The 26,306-nt window shown below is 39.1% G+C and overlaps 2 protein-coding genes across 5 annotated transcripts in view; both read right to left on the minus strand.

Moving 5' to 3' along the window:
• LOC123878489 (phenoloxidase-activating factor 2-like) overlaps positions 1-4,713 on the minus strand; it is a 31,405-nt gene extending 26,692 nt beyond the window's left edge. For all 3 annotated transcript variants that reach the window (XR_006798832.1, XM_045925677.1, XM_045925676.1), the window contains exon 1: positions 4,525-4,713. The gene's annotated coding sequence lies outside the window, so the exon portion shown is untranslated. The remainder of the gene's footprint in view (positions 1-4,524) is intronic.
• A 4,083-nt stretch (positions 4,714-8,796) lies between these two features.
• On the minus strand, positions 8,797-26,271 carry LOC123878474 (dipeptidyl peptidase 9). Of its 2 annotated transcripts, none has more exons than XM_045925650.1 (19): positions 25,709-26,271; positions 24,746-24,947; positions 24,170-24,348; positions 23,634-23,731; positions 22,510-22,612; positions 21,532-21,653; positions 20,359-20,482; positions 19,369-19,522; positions 18,360-18,534; positions 16,901-17,010; positions 16,116-16,268; positions 14,690-14,819; positions 14,275-14,364; positions 12,939-13,111; positions 12,399-12,542; positions 11,546-11,624; positions 10,840-11,032; positions 10,350-10,461; positions 8,797-9,846 (listed from the first exon to the last, which is right to left on the minus strand). In XM_045925650.1, exons 1-19 carry the CDS (start codon positions 25,990-25,992, stop codon positions 9,754-9,756), a joined length of 2,718 nt encoding a protein of 905 aa, XP_045781606.1. In that variant the 5' UTR covers positions 25,993-26,271; the 3' UTR covers positions 8,797-9,753. The 2 variants fall into 2 exon arrangements, with proteins under 2 accessions (XP_045781606.1, XP_045781604.1); XM_045925648.1 differs by having other exon boundaries at positions 20,359-20,488.
• Positions 26,272-26,306: the final 35 nt, after the last annotated feature.

Genomic DNA, 26,306 nt, shown 5'->3' on the forward strand with positions numbered 1-26,306 from the left:
ATGTGTGTGTGTGTGTGTGTGTGTGTATGTTTGTTACTCCTTCACGCAAAAACTACTCGACGGATTGGGCTGAAATTTAGAATGGAGATAGATTATACCCTGGATTAGCACATAGGCTACTTTTTATCCCGGAAAATCAAATAGTTCCTGGGAACGGGAACGGGAATTTTAAAAACCTACATCCACGCGAACGAAGTCGCGGGTATTAGCTAGTATATTATATCTCAGATATCTTGCAATTAATATGTAAAAACATAACCTTGTGAATATACATACCTACATCTTCTTCATAATACTTATAACAGGTTTCATTGCAATATTTTCTGACCATTCCGAGTAAATTAATTTTATTATTGCACAATTATAATTTTACTCGACGATGCCCGCGACTTCGTCCGCGTGGATTTGAATTTATTGAAAAATCCCGTGGGAATTCTTTGATTTTCCGGGATAAAAACACATAAAAAGTTGCTATTTCAATTACCGGGGTGCAAGCTACCAATAAATCGGTTAAACGGATGTGCCTTTGTGAATCCCTGGAAACTCTTTGATTTTCCGGGATAAAAGTAGTCTCTGTCCTTCCCTGGGATCTAAGCTAACTCTGTACCAAACATCAAAATCTAGCAGACAGACAGACAGGACACACTTTCGCAATATAAAATTACTATGGAAAGACTAGCTTTATAGTCCACAATTTCGTTCGTGTGGACTTATAGGCAATATCTCGTACCTAATAGTGTTAAAAAGAAAAGACAAAAAGAAGTTTCGAAGAGTTCCCACATGATTTTGAAAGAACCTAAATCCACGCGGACGAATACTAGCGGGCATCATAACACGTAATTATTAGGGTTCCGTACCCGAAGGACGCCAACGGGACCCTATTATTATACTATCATTGTCCATCCGTTCGTCCGTCTGTCAGCGGGCTATCTTGTGAACCATAAAAGTTAGAGAGTTGAAATTTTCACAGAATGTGTATTTCTATTGCCATTACATAAAAAGCCGCCATGAAAATTAAAAAATAAAATAAAAGGTTATTTCTTGTACTACGATGGTACGGAATCCTTGGTGGGCGAGTCCGACTGTCACTTGACTAATTTTGTTTATTGACAGGGCTCTCTCCGTCACTTACTAAATACAATCGTAGTCCCAATTTCATTTGAATATTAAGCAACCAAAGTCCAAGAAATTTTGCAGACATATTCTAGAAACTAATATCTGTGCCTGTGGTGTTTTAGATTTTTTTTAAAATATGTAGTTTTAGAATTACAGTACCGCGTAACTTTGAAACCGAATATTTTAAAGGAAATCTGGAAAACCATAGGCATAGATATTAGTTCCCGAAACGTTTCTTCAAAATTCCATTGAGTATGATTGGTGAGTTTCCAATGAGAGACGAACTACGTTTGTATGGAGCGAGTGACGGAGAGACCCCTCTTAATTAATTGTTCTTCAGAGAAATAGGTAAGAAAAACCACCCGGACGAGTGAGCCAGTGCAAAACAAATGTACGTACGTTAACATTGGAAAACCCCAATGTGCATGACTTGTTTGACTTGACCCTTCCATATAAAGTAGGTAGAATTATACTTAAGTATACTTAAAGATTCCAAGATCAATCCCTGACCTTTGATTATTGAAATTTTTACTAGCATCAGTGCTTTAACGGTGAAGGAAAACATCGTGAGGAAATCTGGATGCCTGATAGTACTGGCAAGTTAATCCATAATTACTCCATACTAATATTGTAAAGTAAATACGAAAGTCTGATGTATGCCTGTCTGTCTGCTACGTTTTCACGGCCCAACCACTGAACCGATTTTAATGAAATTTGGTACAGACTTGGGGTACATCCCGGGGAAGGACATAGGCTACTTTTTATCCCGGAAAATCAAAGAGTTCCCACGGGATTCCTAAAAACCTATCCGCTTAACGGATTTGTATGAAATTGGGTACCGAGGTAGCTTGCGTCCCTGTAATTGACATAGGCATTTTATCCCGGTAAATTAAACAGTTCCCACGGGATCTTTAAAAACCTAAATCTCCGCGGACGAAGTCGCGGGCATCCTCTAGGCTATCCTATATTATATTCCGCAGTTTGAAATCAACTTTAATACTTACACTATCTTAGTCGATGTAATAGATCGTTAGTATTGACTTTGAGGTTAATGCACTCGATAAAGTACTCGGTAATGTAACTCGATGTAAGTACAAAAAATCGGCCAAGTGCGAAGTTAGAAACGCACATCCGGGTGTTCCGTACATCGCACAAGAAATAACTTTTTTTATTTTTTTTTTTTATTTTCTCGGCGGTCATTTTTATTTTTTACTAGCTGATGCCCGCGACTTTGTTCGCGTGGATGTAGTTTTTTAAAAATCCCGTGGAAACTCTTTGATTTTCCGGGATAAAAAGTAGCCTATGTGCTAATCCAGGGTATAACCTATCTCCATTCTAAATTTCAGCCCAATCCGTCCAGTAGTTTTTGCGTGAAGGAGTAACAAACATACACACACACACACACACACACACACACATACAAACTTTCGTCTTTATAATATTATAAGTGTGATTTTTGTTGTTATCTAGCGGCAATAGAAATACACATTCTGTGCAAAATTTTAACTCTCTACCTATTACGGTTCACGAGATACAGCCTGCTAACAGACAGACGGACGGACAACGGAGGCTTAGTAACAGAGCACCCTTCAGAATAGAATAGAATAGCATATATTTTAATTCAAGTAAACTTTCACATGTGCTTTTGAATCGTTAAAATAATTATTCGGAGTCGGAATGCCGTTCCTACCGAGAAGAACCAGCAAGAAACTCGGCGGTTGCTCTTTTCAAACGTTCAATCACATCACATCACACTATCATACTTCATACTAATATTATAAAGGAGAAAGTTTGTATAAAGGAGAATGTGTGTGTGTGTGTGTGTGTGTGTGTATGTTTGTTACTCCTTCACGCAAAAACTACCGGACGGATTGGGCTGAAATTTAGAATGGAGATAGATTATACCCTGGATTAGCACATAGGCTACTTTTTATCCCGGAAAATCAAAGAGTTCCCACGGGAATTTTAAGAAACCTACATCCACGCGGACGAAGTTGCGGGCATCAGCAAGTTTTACAATAATATTATGTGGTACAATAATACTTCGGGTGCGAAACCCTAGTAAGGCATCTTTTATTTATTCTGCATTATCTAGCTACTATAAAAAGCTCATATACCTACAACAGCTCCATAACACTGTCATACAAGGAAAAAGATGTTACCTACTATTTGTCTTATTAAGAGGTTTGTAGATAATTATTAATAGGAACCTATATTTATTATACATGCCTTGAGGTCGGTATCAAAATTGACTCATAAATGATTATGAATATAAAAATACTAGAGGATGCCCGCGACTTCATCCGCGTGGATTTAAGTTTTTAAAGATCCCGTGGGAACTGTTTGATTTTCCGGGGTAAAATGTCTATGTCAACATACATACAGGGACGCAAGCTACCTCGGTACCAAATTTCATACAAATCGGTTAAGCTGATGGATTTTTAGGAATCCCGTGGGAACTCTTTGATTTTCCGGGATAAAAGTAGCCAATATCCATCCCCGGGATATAGGCTAACCCTGGACCAAACGTCAGAATCGGTTAAACTGTTGGGCCGTGAAAAGGTAGCAGACAGACAAACAGACACACTTTCGCATTTATAATATTAGTATGGATTATAATAAGTAGGTACCTACCTAGTAGTTGAATAGCCTCGGCTTCGGACGGTTGGTTTCATCATCACTAACACATCGCCGGCTCATTACTGAGCACAGATCTCATCTCAGAGCTGACATATTAGTGAAAACCGTATCTAAATCGAATAAGCCGTTTCTGATATCAGCGTGCACTAACACACAGACAAACAGACAAACAGACAAAAAAATTAATTACAATTTCGGGTTCGGCATCGATATAATAACAACCCCTGCTACTTATTTTTTATATATTTCCATTGTACAGACACCACTTTTCTACAATTTTATTATATGTATAGATGATAGTTAAATAAAAGAGAAAACCTCATTGAAACCCGCCAAGAAGTTTAGAAGTTATTAGTGGATATACAAACAAATACTAAATACAAAACAACGATTCATAAAGTAGGTAACTGGGACCAAAACATAATTAGATATGATAATTTTTTTAAGGAACCTTAAAAGATCAAGGCTCAACTCGCATTTGGACGGTTTTTTTTAATTTCATGTGAATCTTCAGACCATAATGTGAATAATTTACTATGGTCTGTCAAGTTCGAAATATAAAAAAAGAAACGATAACATTTAATTTTCCTCGTCCAATTAACCTCCATTTAAATCCCAGATTCGAGATTTAAAATTGATAATAGCTTGATAGCTATAATAATATTACGGAATATATTAAGAAACACGATTAGCTCTGTAGTGGTAATAACTAATTTGCAGAACCAGTTTTAAAAGAAGATCAAACATTAAAGTCGGAAACCCACTGACCTTGAGAAAATCCTCTATGAACAGTCACTTTAACACTAAATTTAAAAAAAAAATCACGGATAAGGTTTTAATGAAGTCTTTAAAATATATTAAAAAATATTTTTAAAAAAAGTTTTTATTATTTATCTGTGACCGAACGCGAGAAACGTGCACGCATTCGCGCGCTTTTGTCTCGACTATTTAGTATTTAATTAATCCGACTACAGTACCTACCCAGTGTTAAAGCCAACGTAGGTCGTTAAACAATTTTTGTCCTAACACAGATATATGCCAAATCACATCTAGTAAAACAAGAAATCCTTTTTAGTTGCGTCCAGTCCGTTTGATCGTTTATGTCTGTTTGTATGATTGTGTGGCAGCTAGTGTTTAACTATAAGAACTGTACCTAATTAGTTAGTGTAAGATTAATTAAGTAAGGAACTTATTAGGTACCTACCGCTACATACTTGAGGCATACCTATTTATTTATATTTTCAAAATGATTATCATTTATATTACAAAAATAGAAAATACAAAAATATTTATTTCGGTAAAAAACAAGTTTACATATAACATAGAAATTGGGACCGTCCCAGTAAGTGACTAGTATTAAACTAATACTTGTGGCGGACGGCCCCGCTTTTCCATAACATATTCTGTTATAATTGAAATCAATAAGTAGTTTCTAAAAGTAATTTAAGCAAATAATTATTAAATAAATGAGAGTAAAAAAATAAGCAATATTAGGTAATCTTAGAGTTACAGTTATATAAAATTAAATAGTAAATCTACTGCTAAATACAAGATGCGTGTGCATCTTGTATTTAGTAGTAAAGAAATAAATCTATACTAATTAATATTATAAATGCGGAAGTGTGTCTGTCTGTCTGTCTGCTAGCTTTTCATAGCCTAACAAATGCCACGTTTTAATGTTTGGTACAGAGTTTGCTTACATCCTTGGAAAGGAGATCGGCTACTTTTTATCCCGGAAAATCAAAGAGTTCCCACGGGATTCTTAAAGGCCCACCCGTTTAACCGATTTATGTATATTAAATTTGGTATAGAGATAGCTTGCATCCCGGGAATCGACATAGGCAACTTTTATCCCGGAAAATCAGAGTTCCTACGGGATTCTTAAAGGCCCATCCGTTTAAGCGATTTATATGAAATTTGGTATAGAAATAGCTTGCATCCCGGGAATCGACATGTGCAAGTTTTTATCCCGGCAAAATCAAAGAGTTCCCATGGGATTTTTAAAAACCTAAATTCACGTGGAGGAAGTTGAGTGCATCTTGTAAATAGTTTTAGTGCCTACCTCCTCAAAAAAAACGGGCCAAGTGCGAGTCAGACTCGCGCACCGAGTGTTCCGTACTGGAGTATTTTTTCCACCATTTTGCACGATAAACCAAAAACTATAATACATAAAAATAAATAAAAATCTGTTTTAGAATGTATACGTAAAGCCCTTTCATATGACACCCCACTTGGTATAGTTATCTTACACTGAAAATTGAAACACATTTTAATTTTTTTTAATGATGTAACCACAAATTCGCGGTTTCCAGATTTATTCCCCTACTTGTGCTATAAGACCTACCTACCTGCCAAACACGATTCAAGGTCAACGGAAGTAGGTACCCTATAAGTTTTCTTGACAGACACGACGGTCGGACGGACGGACGAACGGACAGACAGACAACAAAGTGTTCCTGTGAGGGTTCCGTTTTTACTTTTGAGGTACGGAACCCTAAAAACGGTATCTCTGATAGCTTAGTGGTAATCTGCCTTATAATCTGGGGATCCGTGGTTCAATCCAGGTACCTATCTATCTTTGATACTCTGCATGTCAGTTTGGGTTTATTTTAATTAGGTACCTTGAATCCTAATTAGAAAGCGCGCTATGAATAATGCTATGAGGGAAATTTTTATGACTTGTACATATGCGTCATACGTACAGTACTACCTACCTACATTCAACTAGAAAAGAGTTGGTAACTTTCAAACGGCTGAACCGATTTTCTTAGATTATAGCTAAGAAGACTCTCGATCAAGCCACCTTTCAAACAAAAAACTAAATTAAAATCGGTTCTTTAGTTTAGAAGCTACGATGCCACAGACTACACAGATACACACGCCAAACTTATAACACCCCTCTTTTTGGGTCGGGGGTTAAAAAAGCTTCGTATTATCAGTATGGATGGATAAATAAACAAAAAAACAAAGTAATAAATTCTTTAAAATATTTATTTCGTAGTAACAGTGGGCAAAACTTAAATTAATAAAGATGACTATTTTCTATTTTGTAAAAAAAAAACAGTGTTATGCAATAACGCACCAATACATTTTGTAATACAAAAAAAAATACTTTTAAATAAACGTTTAAGGCTGATACACACCGCGCGACAGTTCTGTGTAATAGTATGAGATTATTTTTATTTAAATTTGTTATAGTAGGTACATAATTATTATTATAGTAGTGTTTTACGTACGCTACAATTCAAGGTCTACATAATTTTCAAAAATTGCGGTACCAGCAGGATTTGAACCTCAAAATTCAAAGTATTTTTTTAAAGAATATTAGCCATGCTAATCATGACTAATACTCCCCTTTCCCCTCCAATTAAGCGTAAAGCTTGTGCCAGGAGTGGGTACGAAAATAGTGCATCGGGTGAGGTTTGAACCGCCGACCTTTTAGAATTCAGTCCGCTCCTCAACCGTTGAGCTATAGAGGCTCATTTTCCATTCAGAGTTTAGATCAAAGGCGCTCCGGGCGCGTCTTACGCAGGTTCGAATCCTGCCAGTTTCGCAGTTTTTGATAATTACTTATGGATTTAAAATTATTTTGTGGGAAATGTTTTATCTCTGGTAACACCGAGAAACGTCATAATTCCACGGAATTAAAAATAGTTACTATAATGAGTTGTTATCAAGAAAGTGTCGGCCTTATCCGTTGCGCTTGGTGTATTTCAGCCTGTAGCGAATAAAGGCTTAAATATTGATATTCAAATCAAATAAAAAGATATATATTAAAGATATATATAAAAAGAAATATATTATTATTTTTACAAATAATTTCTGCAATCTATCAATTTTTTTTTTTTCAAATCAAATGATAATTTGAAAAAAACAATATTGATAGATTGCAGAAATTATTTGTAAAAATAATAATATATAATCTTTGATACTTATAATTATTGTGCGAGCAAAGCTAAGATATTATTATGCTAGGTTCGTTTGATTATTTTTATTCAATAAATAAGAAACAATTCATTGAAATACTATAAGAATGAACTAGTGAGGAAACTCTCGGTTTTAATCCTAAATCGATATATCTGTCTAATATTAGGCTAAAGGTGATGTAAAATAAAAGATATTCGTACCTAGACGTTTTAGCCTACTAGATATAGTTTTTTTTAATCCCGTGGGAACTCTTTGATTTTTCGGGATAAAACGTAGTCTATTTAAATTTTCGGGACGCAAGCTATATTTTTACCAAATTTCATACCAATCGGTCAAACACGCAGAGTTGGTTGTCGGAGAGACACACTTTCGCATTTATAATACTTATTAGTATAGAAGTATAGACTTAGCGTCAAATGTAAGTAACATTTGACGCAAGCCTCGAAGTTTTGTTACTAGTTTCCTAAGCGTCGTTAACTGTGATACAATACAAAAAACCTTCTAGGAATTCGTAGTTCTATGATGGCTCTGCTAAGTACCAACTAGCGGCTCTGGATGCCGTTGACCGTCGAGCTAGGAGACTTATAGGCGAAGACTCTCCTTTGTTGGCGAAACTTCAAAGCCTCGATCACCGCCGTAAGGTTGCCGGCTTATCCGTGTTTTATAGGATATATTTCGGAGAGTGTGCACAGGAACTTTTCGATCTTGTCCCCCCTTCACCATTTTACCACCGAACCGCAAGACGTCGGGCGAGTTTCCATCCTTATGTCGTTGACATTCCATCTACACGCACGAAACGTTTTGCGTCTTCATTCCTCATACGCATGGCTAAGGTTTGGAATACTCTCCCGCGATCTGTGTTTTCTACCAATTACAATCCGGGTATCTTTAAAACAAGAGTGAATAGGCACCTTCTAGGTAAACGCGTCCCATCTTAAACCACATCATCACTTTCCATCAGGTGTGATTGTGGTCAAGCGCTTGCCTATAGTGAATAAAAAAAAAAAAGTTATTATGGCAGGCTTCCTTGAAAACATCACTACCCATATTATTAATGCGAAAATATTTGTTTGCTGGTTTGTCCTTCAATCACGACCCAACGGATCAACGTGATTTTAGTTAGAGATCTGGAGAATGAAATAGGTTAATTTTTATCCCGGAAAATCAAAGAGCTCCCACGGGATTTTTGAAAAACCTATATCCGCACGAAGTCGCGGGCATCAGCTAGTACTTCATAAGATTACTTAAATTTAAAAAAAAATAACTTGTCACATTATTGCATAACGCTACAAAATATAATAAAGGTGATCGCATATAAGACTAACCGAAAGATACGCATTTTCCAATACTAAAAAGGCGCATGTCAGCAAGATTCGGCCGCATAGGACGCAACAGAGAAATTCTGATGACAGAGCTCATGGATTTTTACGGCGTGCCTAATTCTGCTAACGCATTTACACTCGAATTTAAGAATTGAAAAATTCGCCTTTTTACCGTTCTTTCGCCTCCTGCGATTCTTAGGGTACCTGTCCACTACGAGTAAGCGGAGTGGAATAGACATGTAGCAGAACAATCGCAGATCAAATCGGAGGACTTAAATGAGGAACTTAAATGACATGATAAAATGAACGCGTTCTCTTTCAAATATCTGACTGGTGGACTAATATTACATTCCGCTTCAATGGACAGGCACCCTTATACTGAGTGATCTCTATAAGAAACATTTGCCTACCAGTTTTAAGTAATTAAAAATTATGAATAAAATTGCACCAGTTATATTATTATGTCTGCATTTACAGTACTATCACTTGTGTTGTGTTGGTGTGAGGGTAGTTATCCGTATTGGACAAGTTGGTCGACTAGTTGCGCGACTGGTAGGCGATTGTTGTTTGATGGTGAGGGTAGTTCGCAGATTTTCGTGACGTCATTACTGAAAAACTGGTCGACAAGTTGCGCGACTGGTAGGCGAGTGTTGTGTTGATGTGAGGGTAGTTATCCGTATTGGACAAGTTGGTCGACTAGTTGCTCGACTGGTAGGCGACTGCTGTTTGATGGTGTATGGAGGGTAGTTCACAGGTTTTCGTGTAGGAAATGAAGTAGAGTTGCTTCGTAGTGTTTCGCCGCGTGCATCGCCCGCAGAGAATGCCTTTCGCCTGGGTAAACCTGAGAAAAAAAACATATTGCAGGAAATATTATACATCGACTTTTAGAAAGAGATAGCGGTTTCGTAGAGCGCTGTCTCTGTCGTTGAGACCGACAAAACGTCACAAAGCCGAAATCTCATAATAAAGTTCAATGTACAATATTTCTTGCCAGTTACTGTAAAAATATTGATAGTATATTATAGTTGTATAGTAGTAATTCATACTAATATTGCGAAAGTTTGTGTCTGTCTGTCTGCTAGCTTTTCACATCGTCTATTAACCGATTTTGACAAAATTTAGAACAGAGATCGGGGTAGGACATAGGCGCCTTTATATTCCGGAAAATCAAAGAATTTTGGGATTTTTCAAAAACCTAAATTCATATCGCGGGCATCCATGTTTGAATGGAATATAGCTTGCACCATGGTATAGATCATCCCGTAGAAAACTATGACCTCCCATTCTTATAGGTTTAGGAGTGTAGGACCTCCTATCCGAACGACCTTATATATCAATGCTAACCTGTACGCGATGCGGTTTCCCTAACCGCACAAGCTCGGCGAGCAAAGCCGCGGTATGACAGAAGTGTACGTTCTCATCCGCCAACCCGTGGATTATGAGTAGCCTGCCTTCTCTGCAACAATCATCAAAACATAAACAATCATCGCCATTGACCACGACAAATTTGTCGCAAGACAATTTTATCGCAACACAATACCGTTGCAGAAATCTTGTCACCAGACAATTTCAACTTAATACGATTTTGTCGCACGACAGATTTGTCCCCACGCACACTTTGAATATATTAGGTCTAGACGCAAGCTCATTAATTAGGTACTATCTAACTAGCAATATTAACAATGCTTCCAATGCGTCTATTTTATCTTAAGACAATTTTGTCACAGCACAATACCGTTGCAGAAATCGTGCCACAAGTGAATTCCATGGTAAGACAATTCTGTCGCAAGACAAATTTGTCGCAAGACATTTTTGTCGCTCATGCTTAACTTACTTGTCGGGGAAGAAAGGCGCATGCGCAAGCACGCTCGCTCTGCTGTACGCATGCGGCGCCCATGCGGGTAGACCCATGTATCGCTCCGTGTACGCCGTGTCGTAGAGTCGCCAACACGTTACGGGTGCTCCCGCCACGCACACTTTGAAGATGCTGGGTCGAGTCGCTAGGCCTATTAGCGAGAGGTAACCACCTGTAAAAAAAACATACATCACTAAAGCACAGCGTAAATATTAGGGAGACGACGCCCTTATTGTTTGCGGACGAGCCAGTTAAGGCACTTATGCGACCACCGACGAATAGCGAAACGTTTAAAAACTAGAAACGAGTTGGCGAACAACGAGAAGCGAGTGTGTAGTTGGGACAGTGTTATCACTCGCTCCATGTCTATGCAGGCCGTTCAAATACTTAATTTGCCGTTGATATGAAACAATTAGTGACTTTGATTTTGCCCTTGACTTTGACTTTGACTTATAACTTCAGCCGTGTACAGCAATTCAATGTCTACGCAACTGGTTTCTTTGACCAGCTATTCTAATATTTCTTTTACCGTAATTACAGACGCTACTCTAACCTTGTCTTTGACTTATCGTAGTTCTAGATGTCTATGGAACTGGTCTTTTTGAAACTTATTTTGCCATTGTGTCAGGTGCGTATGGGATATCTATTGATTTTGACTTCGCCCTTGTCTTTGACTTTGACTTACCATAACTCCAGCCGTGTATAGCCACTCGTTCCATGTCTATGCAGCCGGTCTCTTTGGCCAGCCACTGTAATACTTCTACCTGAGAAAAATACATCAAACAAAGTATAACGCGGACCCTGCTGTCATTTTATGAACATCGAAAAGGTTATCAAAATAATAATATAAAAGGAAAAGGTGACTGACTCACTGACTTAGTGACTGACTCACTGACTTAGTGACTGACTCACTGACTTAGTGACCGACTCACTGACTTAGTGACTGACTGATTGAGTAGTGACTAACATCATTACAGCACGACGCGGCAGGAAATATTGTAGATCGAACTTTAGAAAGAGATTTCGGTTTCGTAGAGCGTCGTCTCTGTCACTCACACCTATGTGACGTTTTGTCGGTCACAACGACAGAGACAACGCTCTACGAAACCGTTACTGTACCATGGTAAGTTTGACTGTTGATTTGTCCTTCAATCATGCCGCAGCGGATCAATATGGTCTTTTGCATGGGGAGTAATCATAATTTTATTTATTTATTTATTATTTTAAGGTACGCCCACAGCATGTTCACAAAACACTTAAAAATACAATAGTATAGTCTTATTCAGTGTGACACACCACTTACGGGCACACACAACTCATGCAGGTAACACAATGTAATATACATGACCGATCGCATAATATTAGTACACAATAAATTTGGAAAAATTATATAGCTCCGAAGGATCTATATATTCTATAGTATATATAGTATATTATATAATAATCTATTTCTACGCGAACGAAGTCGCAGGCATCAGCTAGTAAGGTAAACAAGCAATGACTTGACGTATGGGATGTAGCTAAAACCTCGTAAATACCTGGTCATCCAGCTCCACCTGCCCCATCTTCCCCTTTATGGCGGCCTCCCACGCCCTGCCACGATGCTTCGACCCCCTAGAGTCGACTGCGACCACGTTGAAACCCCGGGCGGCCAGCATATGCATCCGCAGTTGCCGAATACCCTAAGAATTTAATGCGAAGGATTAATTATAATGTAAGACAATTTTGTCGCAAGACACATTTGTCGCGCGACAATTGTGTAGCACGACAAATTTATCGTAATTCAATTAATTATCACAACAATAAGGTCACATGAAAACGTCAAGACAATTTTGTCGCTCCAGTCAAATTCTTCATTTAGTAATTTCTTAAAAATTACGTGACGATTTTGTCCCCGGAAGGTAATGCATGGTATTTACAAGATAGTCATGTCCTAAGACAAGCTTGTCACAAGGCACATTTGTCGCACGACAATTCTGTCGCAAGTTGATTACGTTTCCCAACTATAAGGTCACAGTAAAAACGTCACAAGACAAATTTGTCTTAAGACATTTTGTCGCAAGACAATCGCGTCGTACCTTGTAGCTGTTGGTAACTGTCTGCACCTCTGGCCCGCCGTACACGTGTAGAACAGTGGGTCGCCGGCCCGAGCCCGCGCATCGCCACAGCGTGCAATACGCCATTAGACCGCACGACAGTCGCGTCGACAGTATCTGTGGTGGGGGTACGTCTATGCTGCTGAGGGAACGTTCTGGAACAAAAGTTAGCTACACTACAGGCCATTCATTTTGCTATTTACTAAGGTGGGCTTTCAAGTCGAGCGACTGTCGCGCCAGTGACGCCGCGACAGAGCGTCAGACTTAAAGCTCGTTCACACAGGCTGCGTAAGCGTAAAATTTAAATTACGACAGTCGCAAAAGCAGAATTTTCACCAATTTTACAAATATTGCCAAATGTATCTTTCATGAGCAAGATGAGAGGATATGACCTGAAATACGATTTTATAAGAGTCCTAAGCAAATGGTAGAAATAATGTATGGTAAGTGATGGTGAAAAAATGAAGGTACATTTTTTTTGGATTATAGCTAAGAACAGTCTCGATCAAGCCACCTTTCAAACAAGAAAGTACATTAAAATCGGTTTATTCGTTTAGGCGCTACGATGCCACAGACAGATACACAGATACACACGTCAAACTTATAACACCCCTCTTTTTGGGTCGGGGGTTAAAAAGGTATAGCGCAAAAATAAATAGAAGTTAGGAGGGTAAAAAGGGACAGATTATCACTAAAGTACTTATCGTTTTAGGGTGAGGCCAAACGGACGTAATTTACGGCGACTCAAAATGAGTTGTGCGCCGTGTGACACGAACTGGACTTTTGTAAGGGTGAGGCCAAACGGACGTAATTTTATGAGTTGTAAGTCGCGTAATTTCGGTTGCGTAATTTCTGCTGCATTCAGTTTCGTACAAAAGACAACTCATTTTGCGTCGCCGTGTGGCACGAACTGGACTTTTGTATGAAACCGAATGCAGCAGAAATTACGCGACTGACAACTCACAAAATTACGCTCGTTTGGCCTCACCCTAAGAAACCGAATGCAGCAGAAGTTACGCGACTGACAACTCACAAAATTACGCTCGTTTGGCCTCACCCTTAGGCTGAAATCTATAAAGCGCACTTTGACTTTGCTCTGACTTAAGATTGAGTTAAAACGAGACAGATTTATGTGAGAGATATAGCTCTGTCTCGTTTTAACTCTGTCTTAAGTCTAAGCAAAGGCAGAGCGCGCTCTATAGATCTCACCCTTAGTGTATCTTTGAGTTCAAATTACACTATGCATTTTTGTGTTTGATTTTTCAAGTATTTTTCATGAAAGTGCAAAGCTTTGTGTGTGAGTATCGTTAGTATTTACCCCTCACAAGTAATGATACTTCGCTGTCGTCCTCGCCGTCACACGACCTGCTGTCCCAGGAGCCGTTGAACGACCGCGTGTCCGATGACTCTGGAACATATTTACATAATACTAGCTAATGCCCGCGGCTTCGCCCGCGTGGATTTAGACTTTTAAATATCCCGTGGGAACTGTTTTATTTTTCGGGATAAAAAGTAGCCCAATGTGAATTACAGACAAGCTACCTCGTTACCAAATTTCATACAAATCGGTTAAGCAGCTGGATCTTTGGGAATCCCGCGGGAACTGTTATTTTCCGAAAAAAAATATTGATAGATTCCTAGCCTATGGATAGAATAGGATAGGATGGGATAGATGAATATTTTATTTTATGAATATTTTGAATTTGATTTTGATTTTGATTTTGAGAACATACCTGAGCTCGCTCTCTCGACTAGAGTCCCGTGCGGTAACAGCATAGTGTTCGCTCCGTGAGTGACTCGATACACTCGCGTGTTTGGCACGCTGCTGATATTTGAGGACGTAATAACCGCCATCGAGCAATCCTGTCAACAAAATATTTTTAAAATAGCAAATGTTGCAGGACTTCGTCTGTGTTAGCGTTTGCTGGCGCGCGTGCTGTGCCTTTTGGAAGTGTTTTTGACGTGACAACGTCTTATAATTCAATAGAGCCGGCTGCACGCACGAAAAAACATGACTCATGCGGCGTTACCATGCGGCGTTACCATGAGGCGTTCCATGTAAGGCTTGATGTGCAAGCGAGAGCGCGGAACGAGCGACAAAGAAGCACAATCGGCCTTTGTTGTCACGTTCAACTATCGTCAGTAAACCGACTTTACAGACAACCAATTTTTTTTTTGTTAAAAGTGGCCAGTTTTTGTGTTTCACTGGTGTTTTTTGGTGCTGGAACCATGCTGGAAATAACTGGTAAGCGCCCTAAAGGGGCGCCGCGCGTATGTCGGCGAGCTCCGGCACAGACGAAGTCCATACTTATATAGTTTTCCTTACTTGTAAATAACTTCAAACTTGACATGGGCTAATCTTTGTAAAGCCAGACGAGAAAAAAAAATGTTGCAGAAAAATTTATTATATCACACTTATAGCTAAAACAACTTCGTTCACATGGATTAACTTTTTTTAAATCCCGTGTGAACTCTTTGATATTTCCGGATAAAAGTTATAGCCTTATAATATTTTCCAAGTCTTTCACTACATCCATGCAAAAACCACGTTGATCCGTAGCTCCGTTTTGACGTGATTGAAGGACAAATCAGTTAACAAGCATTTTTAATATAGGTGGTTGTTTTTAATGATAATGAGATTTGTAATAGTTCCAACAAACACTAACACAAATTCCTCGAACACGTACGAAGCGATTTGCTTCCTCTTTCCTAATCTGAACCGCTAGGATATGGAACGCCCTTCCGGCATCAGTTTTCCCTTCCACCTATAATTGGGTACCTTCAAGTCAAGAGTGAATAGGCAACTTCTAGGCAAGCACGCTCCATCTTAGGCTGCATCATCACTTGCTAGCAGGTCTGATTGCAGCCAAGCGCTAGCCTATATAATTTAAAAAAAATTGGTTGTCTGTAAAGTCGGTTTACTGACGATAGTTGAACGTGACAACAAAGGCCGATTGTGCTTCTTTGTCGCTCGTTCCGCGCTCTCGCTTGCACTTCAAGCCTTACATGGAACGCCTCAGAGCGAGGTAACGCCGCATGAGTCATGTTTTTTCGTGCGTGCAGCCGGCTCTATCGAATTATAAGACGTTGTCACGTCAAAAAAAAACACTAAAAATAGTGAAAAATCAAACACAAGAACAAGTTTGTTTCACACCTTACCTCGTCCATATCAACCGTGTGCGAGTGGCCAACAGTGGTAAGTAGAGTGACTTGGTGCGGCCGAGGCGGGTTGAAGGGCGCTACGTATAGATGGCGCTCCAGTGGCGTCTCACGGAGCCCTACGAAGTACACTAGGCCTCGGGATTCATCCACCTATGAAGATAATCATCATGATCAATCTATCACTGGTTACTACTGAGCATGGGTGAGTGGTGATGAGGAATGAAAAATGTTTTGGCCATAATCCACCAAGTCGGTCCAGTACGGTTTTGCTGACTTAACACACCCTTGAGGACATTATGGAGAACAATGGCATGAAAGCAAGTGATATTTGATTGCTTAAAAACACATAACTCCGAAAAGTTGATATCAAAATACTGTATACCCTTAGATTAAGGGGTAGGGGGTTTTTCGCATTTTTTAAACTAATACGACAACGTAGGCTTATGGTATTTTCAGTTGCGACAATGGCAGTATCATTCTCACAGGTTTTTTATCTTTACTTGAAAGGGTCCAGGTTAAGAAATTAGCTGTAGTATCGACTAATTCTGACACATTAATCGATACTAGAGCTAATTTCTTGTGAGGATGATACTACCATTGTCGTATTAGTTTGAAAAATGCGAAAAACCAAATTAAATTTGAATTTCGCGGGCAGGCCCGTCGCTTCCACATTACAGATGACATAGACCAAGTATGACGAGACCTTTCTTAAAATTTATGCATTATATCTTACTAACCGACTTCAAAAAAGGGGGTCCGCAATCGAATGGAACTTCACTTACCCAAATCTTCCTTCCCATGATCTCCCATTCACCAGTAGTGATCGCTTCTTTACTTATTATATTGGGGCCTATTGCGTGTGACTCGTCCTCTGTTATCATCTCTATCACCGCTGTGGGCAATAATACATTCTTATAACACTCTTATCTTTAAAACAAGAGTGAATAGCCACCATCTAGGTAAACGCGTCCCATCTTAGGCCACATCATCACTTTCCATCAGGTGTGATTGGGGTCAAGCGCTTGCCTATCACACTAATATCACACTAATATTATAAAGGAGAAAGTTTGTATGTGTGTGAGTGTGTGTGTGTATGTCTGTTACTCCTACACGCAAAAACTACTGGACGGATTGGGCTGTAATTTAGAATGGAGATAGATTATACCCTGGATTAGCACATAGGCCACTTTTTATCCCGGAAAATCAAAGAGTTCCCACGGGAATTTTAAAATATCTACTTCCACGCGAACGAAGTCGCGGGCATCAGCTAGTACATTCTTATAACACTTTCTTATCTTTAAAACAAGAGTGAATAGGCACCTTCTAGGTAAACGCGTCCCATCTTAGACCACATCATCACTTTCCATCAGGTGTGATTGTGGTCAAGGGCTTGCCTATCACACTAATATCACACTAATATTATAAAGGAGAAAGTTTGTATGTGTGTGAGTGTGTGTGTGTATGTCTGTTACTCCTACACGCAAAAACTACTGGACGGATTGGGCTGTAATTTAGAATGGAGATAGATTATACCCTGGATTAGCACATAGGCCACTTTTTATCCCGGAAAATCAAAGAGTTCCCACGGGAATTTTAAAATATCTACTTCCACGCGAACGAAGTCGCGGGCATCAGCTAGTACATTCTTATAACACTTTCTTATCTTTAAAACAAGAGTGAATAGGCACCTTCTAGGTAAACGCGTCCCATCTTAGACCACATCATCACTTTCCATCAGGTGTGATTGTGGTCAAGGGCTTGCCTATAGTGAATAAAAAAAAACACAAAATCTCTATCAAAATCGGTCAAAGAGATATGCACTATTTGAAGTTACCAGAAAAACACCTACATTTTTTAATTCAACAATGCCAAAAGTGTAACAAGTTTAAATTAAAAATTTATAACACCGCCTACAAGTGAAGGTTACAGTAACTAGAAAAGAGCTGATAACTTTCAAACGGCTGAACCGATTTTCTCGGATTATAGCTAAGAACAGTCTCGATCAAGCCACCTTTCAAACAAAAAAAAAACTAAACTAAAATTGGTTCATTAGTTTAGGAGCTACGATGCCACAGACAGATACACATATACACACGTCAAACTTATAACACCCCTCTTTTTGGGTTGGGGGTTAAAAAGTAGAATGATGGTTCAATTGTATCATAAAGGTAAAAAGGGAGGAAAAAAAATGGGTGGAATGAAGGTAAAAAGGTAGAATAATAGTAGAAATGTAGAACTCACATTCTGCTCTCTTCCCGGGCACGGCGCATGTAATAAGGTATAGATGAAGGTGGCCAGTTTCCTCCGACGCCCATATGAACTTCACGGTGCCAAGAGAGGAAGGCAGAAAATGCAGGATGTCGTGCACGTTCACCCACGCTTCGGGCGCTGATTCTTGTACTAAGACTTGGATTGGCTGTAAAAAAAAAACGATCTGTATTCGTAGGTGAGTTCTTGTTACCCGGCTGAGTTTGTTGTGGGCTCTTCTCAGACTTGGGCGCGTTTGGAACTCTCGTGCTATTGCTTGTGTAAAGTTTAAATCTATGATAGATTACACATATCGTAGACATATCCATACTAATATTATGATAAACTAGCTGACGCCCGCGACTTCGTCCGCGTGGTTTTAGGTTTTTCGAAATCCCGTGGGAACTCTTTGGTTTTCCGGGATAAAAAGTAGCCTATGTGCTAATCCAGGATATTATCTATCTCCATTCCGAATTTCAGCCAAATCCGTCCAGTAGTTTTTGCGTGAATGAGTAACAAACATACACACACACACACACTCACACACATACAAACTTTCGCCTTTATAATATTAGTGTGATAGTGTGATGTGATAGTGTGATAGGGTGATGTGATGCGAAAGTTTGTCTGTCTGTCTGCTACCTTCTCACGGCCCAACAGTTTAACCGATTCTGACGTTTGGTACAAGGTTAGCTTATATCCCGGGAATGGACATTTTATTTTAAGACACACACAAATTTTAACATTTAGTTTAAGAAATTAGTCAGAGTATCGACTAATCTGTGAGTAACTCACGTCAAACTCATTATTTTGTCTAATTTCTAAAACTGAACACTTGCAAGTAAAATTTTTTATATAAACCCGTGGAGATGATACTGCCATTGGCGCTATTAGAATGCCATAAGCCTACTTTATCGTATTAACTTACAAATACCGAAAAACCAACTTTGGAATTTCGCGGGCAGACCCGTCTAAAGCAAACTTAACCACAAAATCAACATACCTGAGTATTATTATGCAGAATAGGCTCATTCATCTCCCCGGGGTTCATATCCGCGGGCGCGTTCTCGTAGCTCGCGCGAGCACTGAACTCACTCACTGGCACTACCGCGAGTTCTAACCGCTGCTGTTTCCTGTCCAGTAACTGTACCCATACGCTGGAAAAAGTAAAAAAAAAAAAAACTTTTAAACAAATACCAAACAGGATGAGGTTTTCAATAAATAAATTAAAAAAAAAAAAATATTTCAGGCCTTGACCCATATGGTGTTAAAAATAATTAAAAATAAAATAAAAACCTTAATTTAAATATTTGCCGATACACACTGAGGCACTAATCCATACTAATATTATAAATGCGAAAGTGTGTCTGTCTGTCTGTCTGTCTGTCTGCTACGCTTTCACGGCTCAACCACTCAACCGATTTTAATGAAATTTTGTACAGACTTAGGATACATTCCGGGGAAGGACATAGGCTACTCTTTATCCCGGAAAAACAAACAGTTCCCGCAAGATTCCTAAAAACTCATCCGCTTGACCGATTTGTATGAAAGGTACTGAGGTAGCTTGCGTCCCTGTAATTGACATAGACAACTTTTTATCCCGGAAAATCAAAGACTTCCACGGGATCTTTAAAAACCTACATCCACGCGGACGAAGTCGCGGGCATCCTCTAGTATGACATAATTTAGTTTTTTAGTATCACCGTGGTCCAGTTTAAGAAATTAGCTCTAGTATCGACTAATGTGTCAGAATTAGTCGATACTACAGCTAATTTCTTAACCTGGACCCTTTCAAGTAAAGATTTTTATATAAACTTGTGAGGATGATACTGCCATTATCGCAATTAAAGTGCCATAAGCCTACGGTGTCGTATTAGTTAACAAATTGCGAAAAACAAAATTAAATTTGGATTTCGCGGGCAGACCCGTCTCATGCCCCTTAATAATTGTAAAGACAAGTTTGTGAGTTACGAGGGACAAAATACACACTCACTATTGATTGCACGGCGTCCACCCCACCCTGGCCAAGTATTCCAGCCAAGGGAAGGTCTCTTTCAGCGACTGCCGAAGGTCATACCACCGGATATCTGTCACTTCCATTGAATCATTGCTTGAGTCTGAAACTGAGATTCATTCTAAGTTGCTATGGTAAATAAAAGAGGAGAAGATAAGTTTATTTAGATATAACATAAGTTTATTAAGAAGAAGGCACTAACTCCCATAGCACAGTTTTTGCGTTTTTGGGAGTTAGGGCCCAAATCATACCTTTGTTAACGTTTTTTTGGTAAATAAAAATTATTATTATTTTTGTTTTATTTTTATTTATTTGGGATAGTAAACAGTTAGATATTATGTAATAAAACTTTAACGTATATCTATCAAACAATACTGGCAAATATATAATCAACTACACTATCCACAGCTTAGCAACAGAACTAGGTCGACACAATATGAACAAACTACACAGGTTTAAAAAATCTATCAAAAATATGCTCCCGAGAAAAGCATATTGTACAATCGAAGATTATGTAAATGATAAAAGAGCGTAATTTGACCTGCAATTCGCTCCAGCAATGCGCGGGACTTCAATTGCTTTTATACATGGCATAATATTGTATATCAAATCTTTGAAAAGAGCAACCGCCGAGTTTCTTGCTGAGTTTCTCGGTAGGAAAGGCATTCCGAACCACTGGTAGATGCTTTTGACGATTCAAAAGAACTTGTAAAAGTCTAATTGAATAAAAATATTTTGAATTTGAAATACTTAGCCTAATATAAACAAACGACTTAAACTGTACAGTAATTAAACACAACTATAGTGTGTTTCATCGGATAGTACCTATGGCGTTATGTTGGCTCCCCTGTCTGTTGGGTGGTCATTGGCACCATATTGGCATGAGAAGACGCAGATTTTGTTTATTTTCATTTGATTCTCATTTCATTCATTCAGGAAAATCAAATGAAATTAAACAAAATCTGCGTCTTCTTATGCAAATATGGTGCCAATGACTTGGACAGACAGGGGAGCCAACATAACGCCATAGGTACTATTCGATGAAACGCACTATACTAATGTGTGGTTTTATAAAAAAAAAGGAAATATTGTTTACAAAATAAGGGAGGCAAAAGTAAATGGAAGAATACTTAAATTGAAAGCGGTAACTACCTATTCGTTCCGAGTTTCCTTCTTGATAATAATCTAAGACGGTGGTGGGGGTCGCCTTCTGTAGTCGGAAGGTCACCATTTTGAGTATTGATTTCGCGTTCGGGGTCCCTGCTCGTGGAAACCTGATATGATAACATGTACACAGTGTTCAAATTACTAATCACCTCCAAAAAGGGCCAAAAAAAAGTGTAAATAAAAAAAATTAAATCTAATCTGATTTCTCATTTATTTATTTTTCTCATTTTACCCTATTTTTAAAAAATGTTCACAAAACTAAAATAACAGAAATAACAAAAAATAAAATAACAGAAACAACAAACAATAAAATAACAAAAACAACAGAAAAAAAAACCGGTCAAGTGCGAGTCAGACTCCATACTCTGGTATTTTTTCCCAACATTTTGCACTCTATCTCTAGGCTAATCAGTGTCAAGCCAGACGAGCTTGACACTGATTAGCCAATGTCAAGTTTGTAGTTATTTACAAGTTAGGGAAACTATATGTATGGACTTCGTCTGTGCCGGCGCCCGCCGACATACACGCGGCGCCCCTTTAGAGCGCTTCCCAGTCAGTTCCACCACCAATAAACACCAGCAGAACACAAAAACCGGCCACTTCTAACAAAAAACACTCCAAAAAAGCACAACACGCGCGCCAGCAAACGCCACCACAGACGAAGTCCGCATAGACTTGCTAGCAGGTCTGATTGCAGCCAAGCCCTAGTCTATATTATTATTAGCCCGAACTGTCCCAATGTTGGGCAAAGGCCTCCCCTTCTTTCTTCCACCTGTCTCTGTCTATAGAAATTTGAGGCCAGGCCGACATGTAGGCATCGAGTTCGTCTCGCCAGCAACGCCTCGGCCTGCCTCGACGTCTTTTAAAATTTTGTGGCATCCACTGTGTTGTGGTCTTTGCCCACAGTTCATCGGACATGCGCATAACTAGTCTATATAATTAAAAAAAATGGGGATGTATTACCTGAACTCCTCCACTTCCCCGCTAGAGCTCTGCGAGGAGGGGAAGCTGAATATCTTCACGTCACTTTCGTCCACTTCCTCGTATACTATCCGGAATACGTCATCTGCAATCATTACAGTCAGTTATCTACAGACAACGTGCGGTAATATTATATTATCGCACAAGTACGGTAAGGTGCTTTATTCAGACGCTTTACATTGAAGTGACCATTGTGGCCGCCAAACAGAACAGCTGCTTTGAAGACGCCATCTTTTACAGAGGTATTTTATTTTCCAAGTTGTAATTTGTATGTAAGTTAAAATAAACCGGCCAAATGCGAGTCGGACTCGCACATGAAGGGTTCCGTACCATCGTACAAGATATACGGAATACTTTTATGTAGAACACTGCAAGTTAATGACGGACTACACCATCTATCTGTGACTTAGTAAATTAATTTTTACGTGATATAACCAGAAATTCAAGTTTTTCATATTTATTTCTTTACTTGTGCTATAAGACCTACCTACCTGCCGAATTTCATAATTCAAGGTCAACGGGAAGTACCCTATAAGTTTTCTTGACAGACACAACGGACGGACAGACAGACAGACAACAAAGTGACCCTATAAGGTTTCCGTTTTTTTCCTTTTGAGGTACGGAACCCTAAAAAAGGTTAAAACCTCTATTTAAATTACTACATTCTAAATTTATTTACAATGTAGTAATTTAAATACAATTTAGTTTAACTATAATTGCTAACTTTGCGCACTTGCATATAAATCCATACTAATATTATAAATGCGAAAGTGAGTGTGTCTGTCTGTCTGTCTGTCTGACTGCTACGCTTTCACGGCTCAACCGCTGAACCGATTTTAATGTTTTGTACAGACTTAGGATACATTCCGGGGCACATACATACATAGGCTACTTTTTATCCCGAAAAAACAAACAGTTCCCGCGGGATTCCTAAATACTCATCCGCTTGATCGATTTGTATGAAATTTGGTGCCGAGGTAGCTTGCGTCCCTGTTATTGACATAGGCAACTTTTTATCCCGGAATATCAAACAGGTCCCACGGAATCTTTAAAAATCTAAATCCAGGCGGACGAAGTCGCGGGCATCCTCTAGTAAGTAATCTCACCATCGCATTTGGGCTGCCACCAGATGCCGGTGTACCGGGAGAATTCCTCCTGCGTAACGTAACACGGCACTCCAGCTTGACGAGGGTCGTCCGCTAACCTGCAACATTACATTAAAGTCCAAATTTATTGATTCTTTTTTTACCCGACTGCGGCAAAGCCAAAAGGAAGGGTTATGATTTTAGCAGTCTATGTATGTGGGCGTGTATGTTTGTCCTCCACTGTCCGTCTGTCTGTCTGCCAGCGGGCAGTATCTCATCATCACTTACCACCAGGCGAGATAGCAGTCAAGAGCTAACTTATATATGAATTTAGAGCCTCGATAGCTCAACGGTTGAGGAGTGGACTGAATTCCGTAAGGTCGGCAGTTTAAACTCCACCCATTGCACTATTGTCGTGCCCACTCCTGGCACAAGCTTTACCCTTAATTGGAGGGGAAAGGGGAGTATTAGTCATGATTAGCATGGCTAATATTCTTTGAAAAAAAAATAGTTTCAAAAAAAAGGGAGGTCAGTGGCCTGTGCTGAATCATACTCACTTCTCATCACCTCCCTTGCAAGCGTAGGTGAGTCTGGCTGGCCTGCGCAGAGTGTCCCCCGCAAGCCAGATGTCCCCTCGAGCCGCGTGCGCCACTAGGGACGGCAGGGAGGGACACATCGCGGGCGTCAGCGGAGCACCCCAGCCGGTGCTGAGCGAGCGGGGTACTAGAGGTGGTGACTGGAACAAACATAAAATCCATACTAATATTATAAATGCCAAAGTGTGTCTGTCTGTCCGTCTGCTACGTTTTCCTATTTTAGTCTAGTATACTAGTAGATTATAGTCCACATGAATGACTGATTGCAGATTTTTTTTTCCTTACCATAAAGCTCTATTATATAATGGCAGCTTTATTGCTACTACCATCTAGCCGATGGGCTAATAATTATTTATTCTAGCTTAAACTTCTACTTATGAATAATTTCTAAATCTAATTTACAGTCCAATAACTGTCCTTAGTTTATTCTAATATGCTCACAGTTCACTATGTTGTTGTGACCTGGGTAAAAATAAAGTAACACAAACACTATTAAATTGCAGATAGCCTAGAAATATCATAAAAAAAGATACTCACTTGATTAGGCCCCTCCTCAGCTATGAACAGTGAAGAGGCGCATGGGAACAGCACCCGCCCCGTCTTAGGGTGCAGCTCATAGGAGGCTATGCCCCACGCGGCCACCCGCTGGCGCTCCCACAACAGCTGTTCCTCTCTGGACCACTTGCCCGATGACACACCCAGGGCTACGTTCGATTCGATGAGAGGTTTCCAATCTAATCTGTAAAAGAAACTTTTTTTCAAAATATCATCCAAAATACAAAACAAAAGATATATAATAAAGATATACATATTATACAAAATATATAGCCTCCATATGTTTCTTCTGGATGAAGTAGCTTTCTAATAGTGAAAGACTTATTAAAATAGATTCAACAGTTTCAAAGATAATCAATTACAAATGTATCTATCTATTCAACAATATATTAATCTATTGTTGAATTAAGTATACATATACATTATACACTTAATTTTTTTGGACTTCGTCTGTGTTGGTGTTAGCTGGCGGGTGTGCTCTGCGGTCTGCCTTTTTGGAGTGTTTTTTTTTTTGTTAAAACTGACTAGAAAGCGCTCTAAGCGTGTGCCGTGCGTGTGTCGGCGAGCGCCGGCACAGACGGGGTCCATACTTGTATAGTTTAACTAACTTGTTACAAATAACTACAAACTTGACATTGGCTAATCTTTGTAAAGCCAGAGGAGAGAGAAACAAACTTAATTTTTTTTATCACTTTTTGGTGGTTTGTTGAAAGCACCAAAAAGTTTACTTACTTTTAAAGTAAACTTTAAATTACAATAAAACAGTTTTCAATAAACTTTTTTTTACAATGATTTTTATGAGAACAACTGCTGAGTTTTATTGATGCTCCTTTTTATTAAGATGGGCCTTCTAAGCCGGTAGAAGAATCGCTTGGCTATCAAAAAGTAAACTAACTTGAATTAAAAAAAAAAACTACTGTAAAAGTATTTACTTATTTTATTTACCTTGCATTGCTAGGTTGTTGGGAGGGCGTAACGTCCGTATAGAGCAGTGTGATCTCCCACCCGTTCTGAGGAGTCCTCAAGAAGTAGACTCTCGTTTTTCCATTGCCGAGTCTCCTAAACGATATAGCCATAGGTACCATGGTCGACAAAGACGATAATTCTTTACGTAAATCATGCACAGCCTGTCGGACCTCTGACCAGCTGTATTTCTTGGGTCCGCGGTCATATTCGCCAGCCGCTGCCCCATCACCAGCCTCCCTGAGCTCCATTTTCACAATTTCCATACAAAATTTGGCCTAACAATGCAATATCATGACGGCCCGAACCTCCAACTATAGTACACTCGAAAAGATAAAACGATTCCAATATGCGTATTCACTCGATTAATATATTTTAACTAATTTCATGGCTACTTAAATAATTTAGGTCGCATTATAATAAAGTAATTACGTGATAAAAATGAATATATTTGCCTAAAAATCCTAAAATCGAGCCAACACACTGATTTTTGACTTTTGCCAAATGGCCACAGATGTTTTTCAAAATTTCAAAATCCGCCCATCATTGGCCCATCATGACTGTCAATCCTGTCAATGTG

The sequence above is a fragment of the Maniola jurtina genome, chromosome 26 (genome assembly GCF_905333055.1).
Source record: "Maniola jurtina chromosome 26, ilManJurt1.1, whole genome shotgun sequence".
Taxonomy (NCBI): domain Eukaryota; kingdom Metazoa; phylum Arthropoda; class Insecta; order Lepidoptera; family Nymphalidae; genus Maniola; species Maniola jurtina.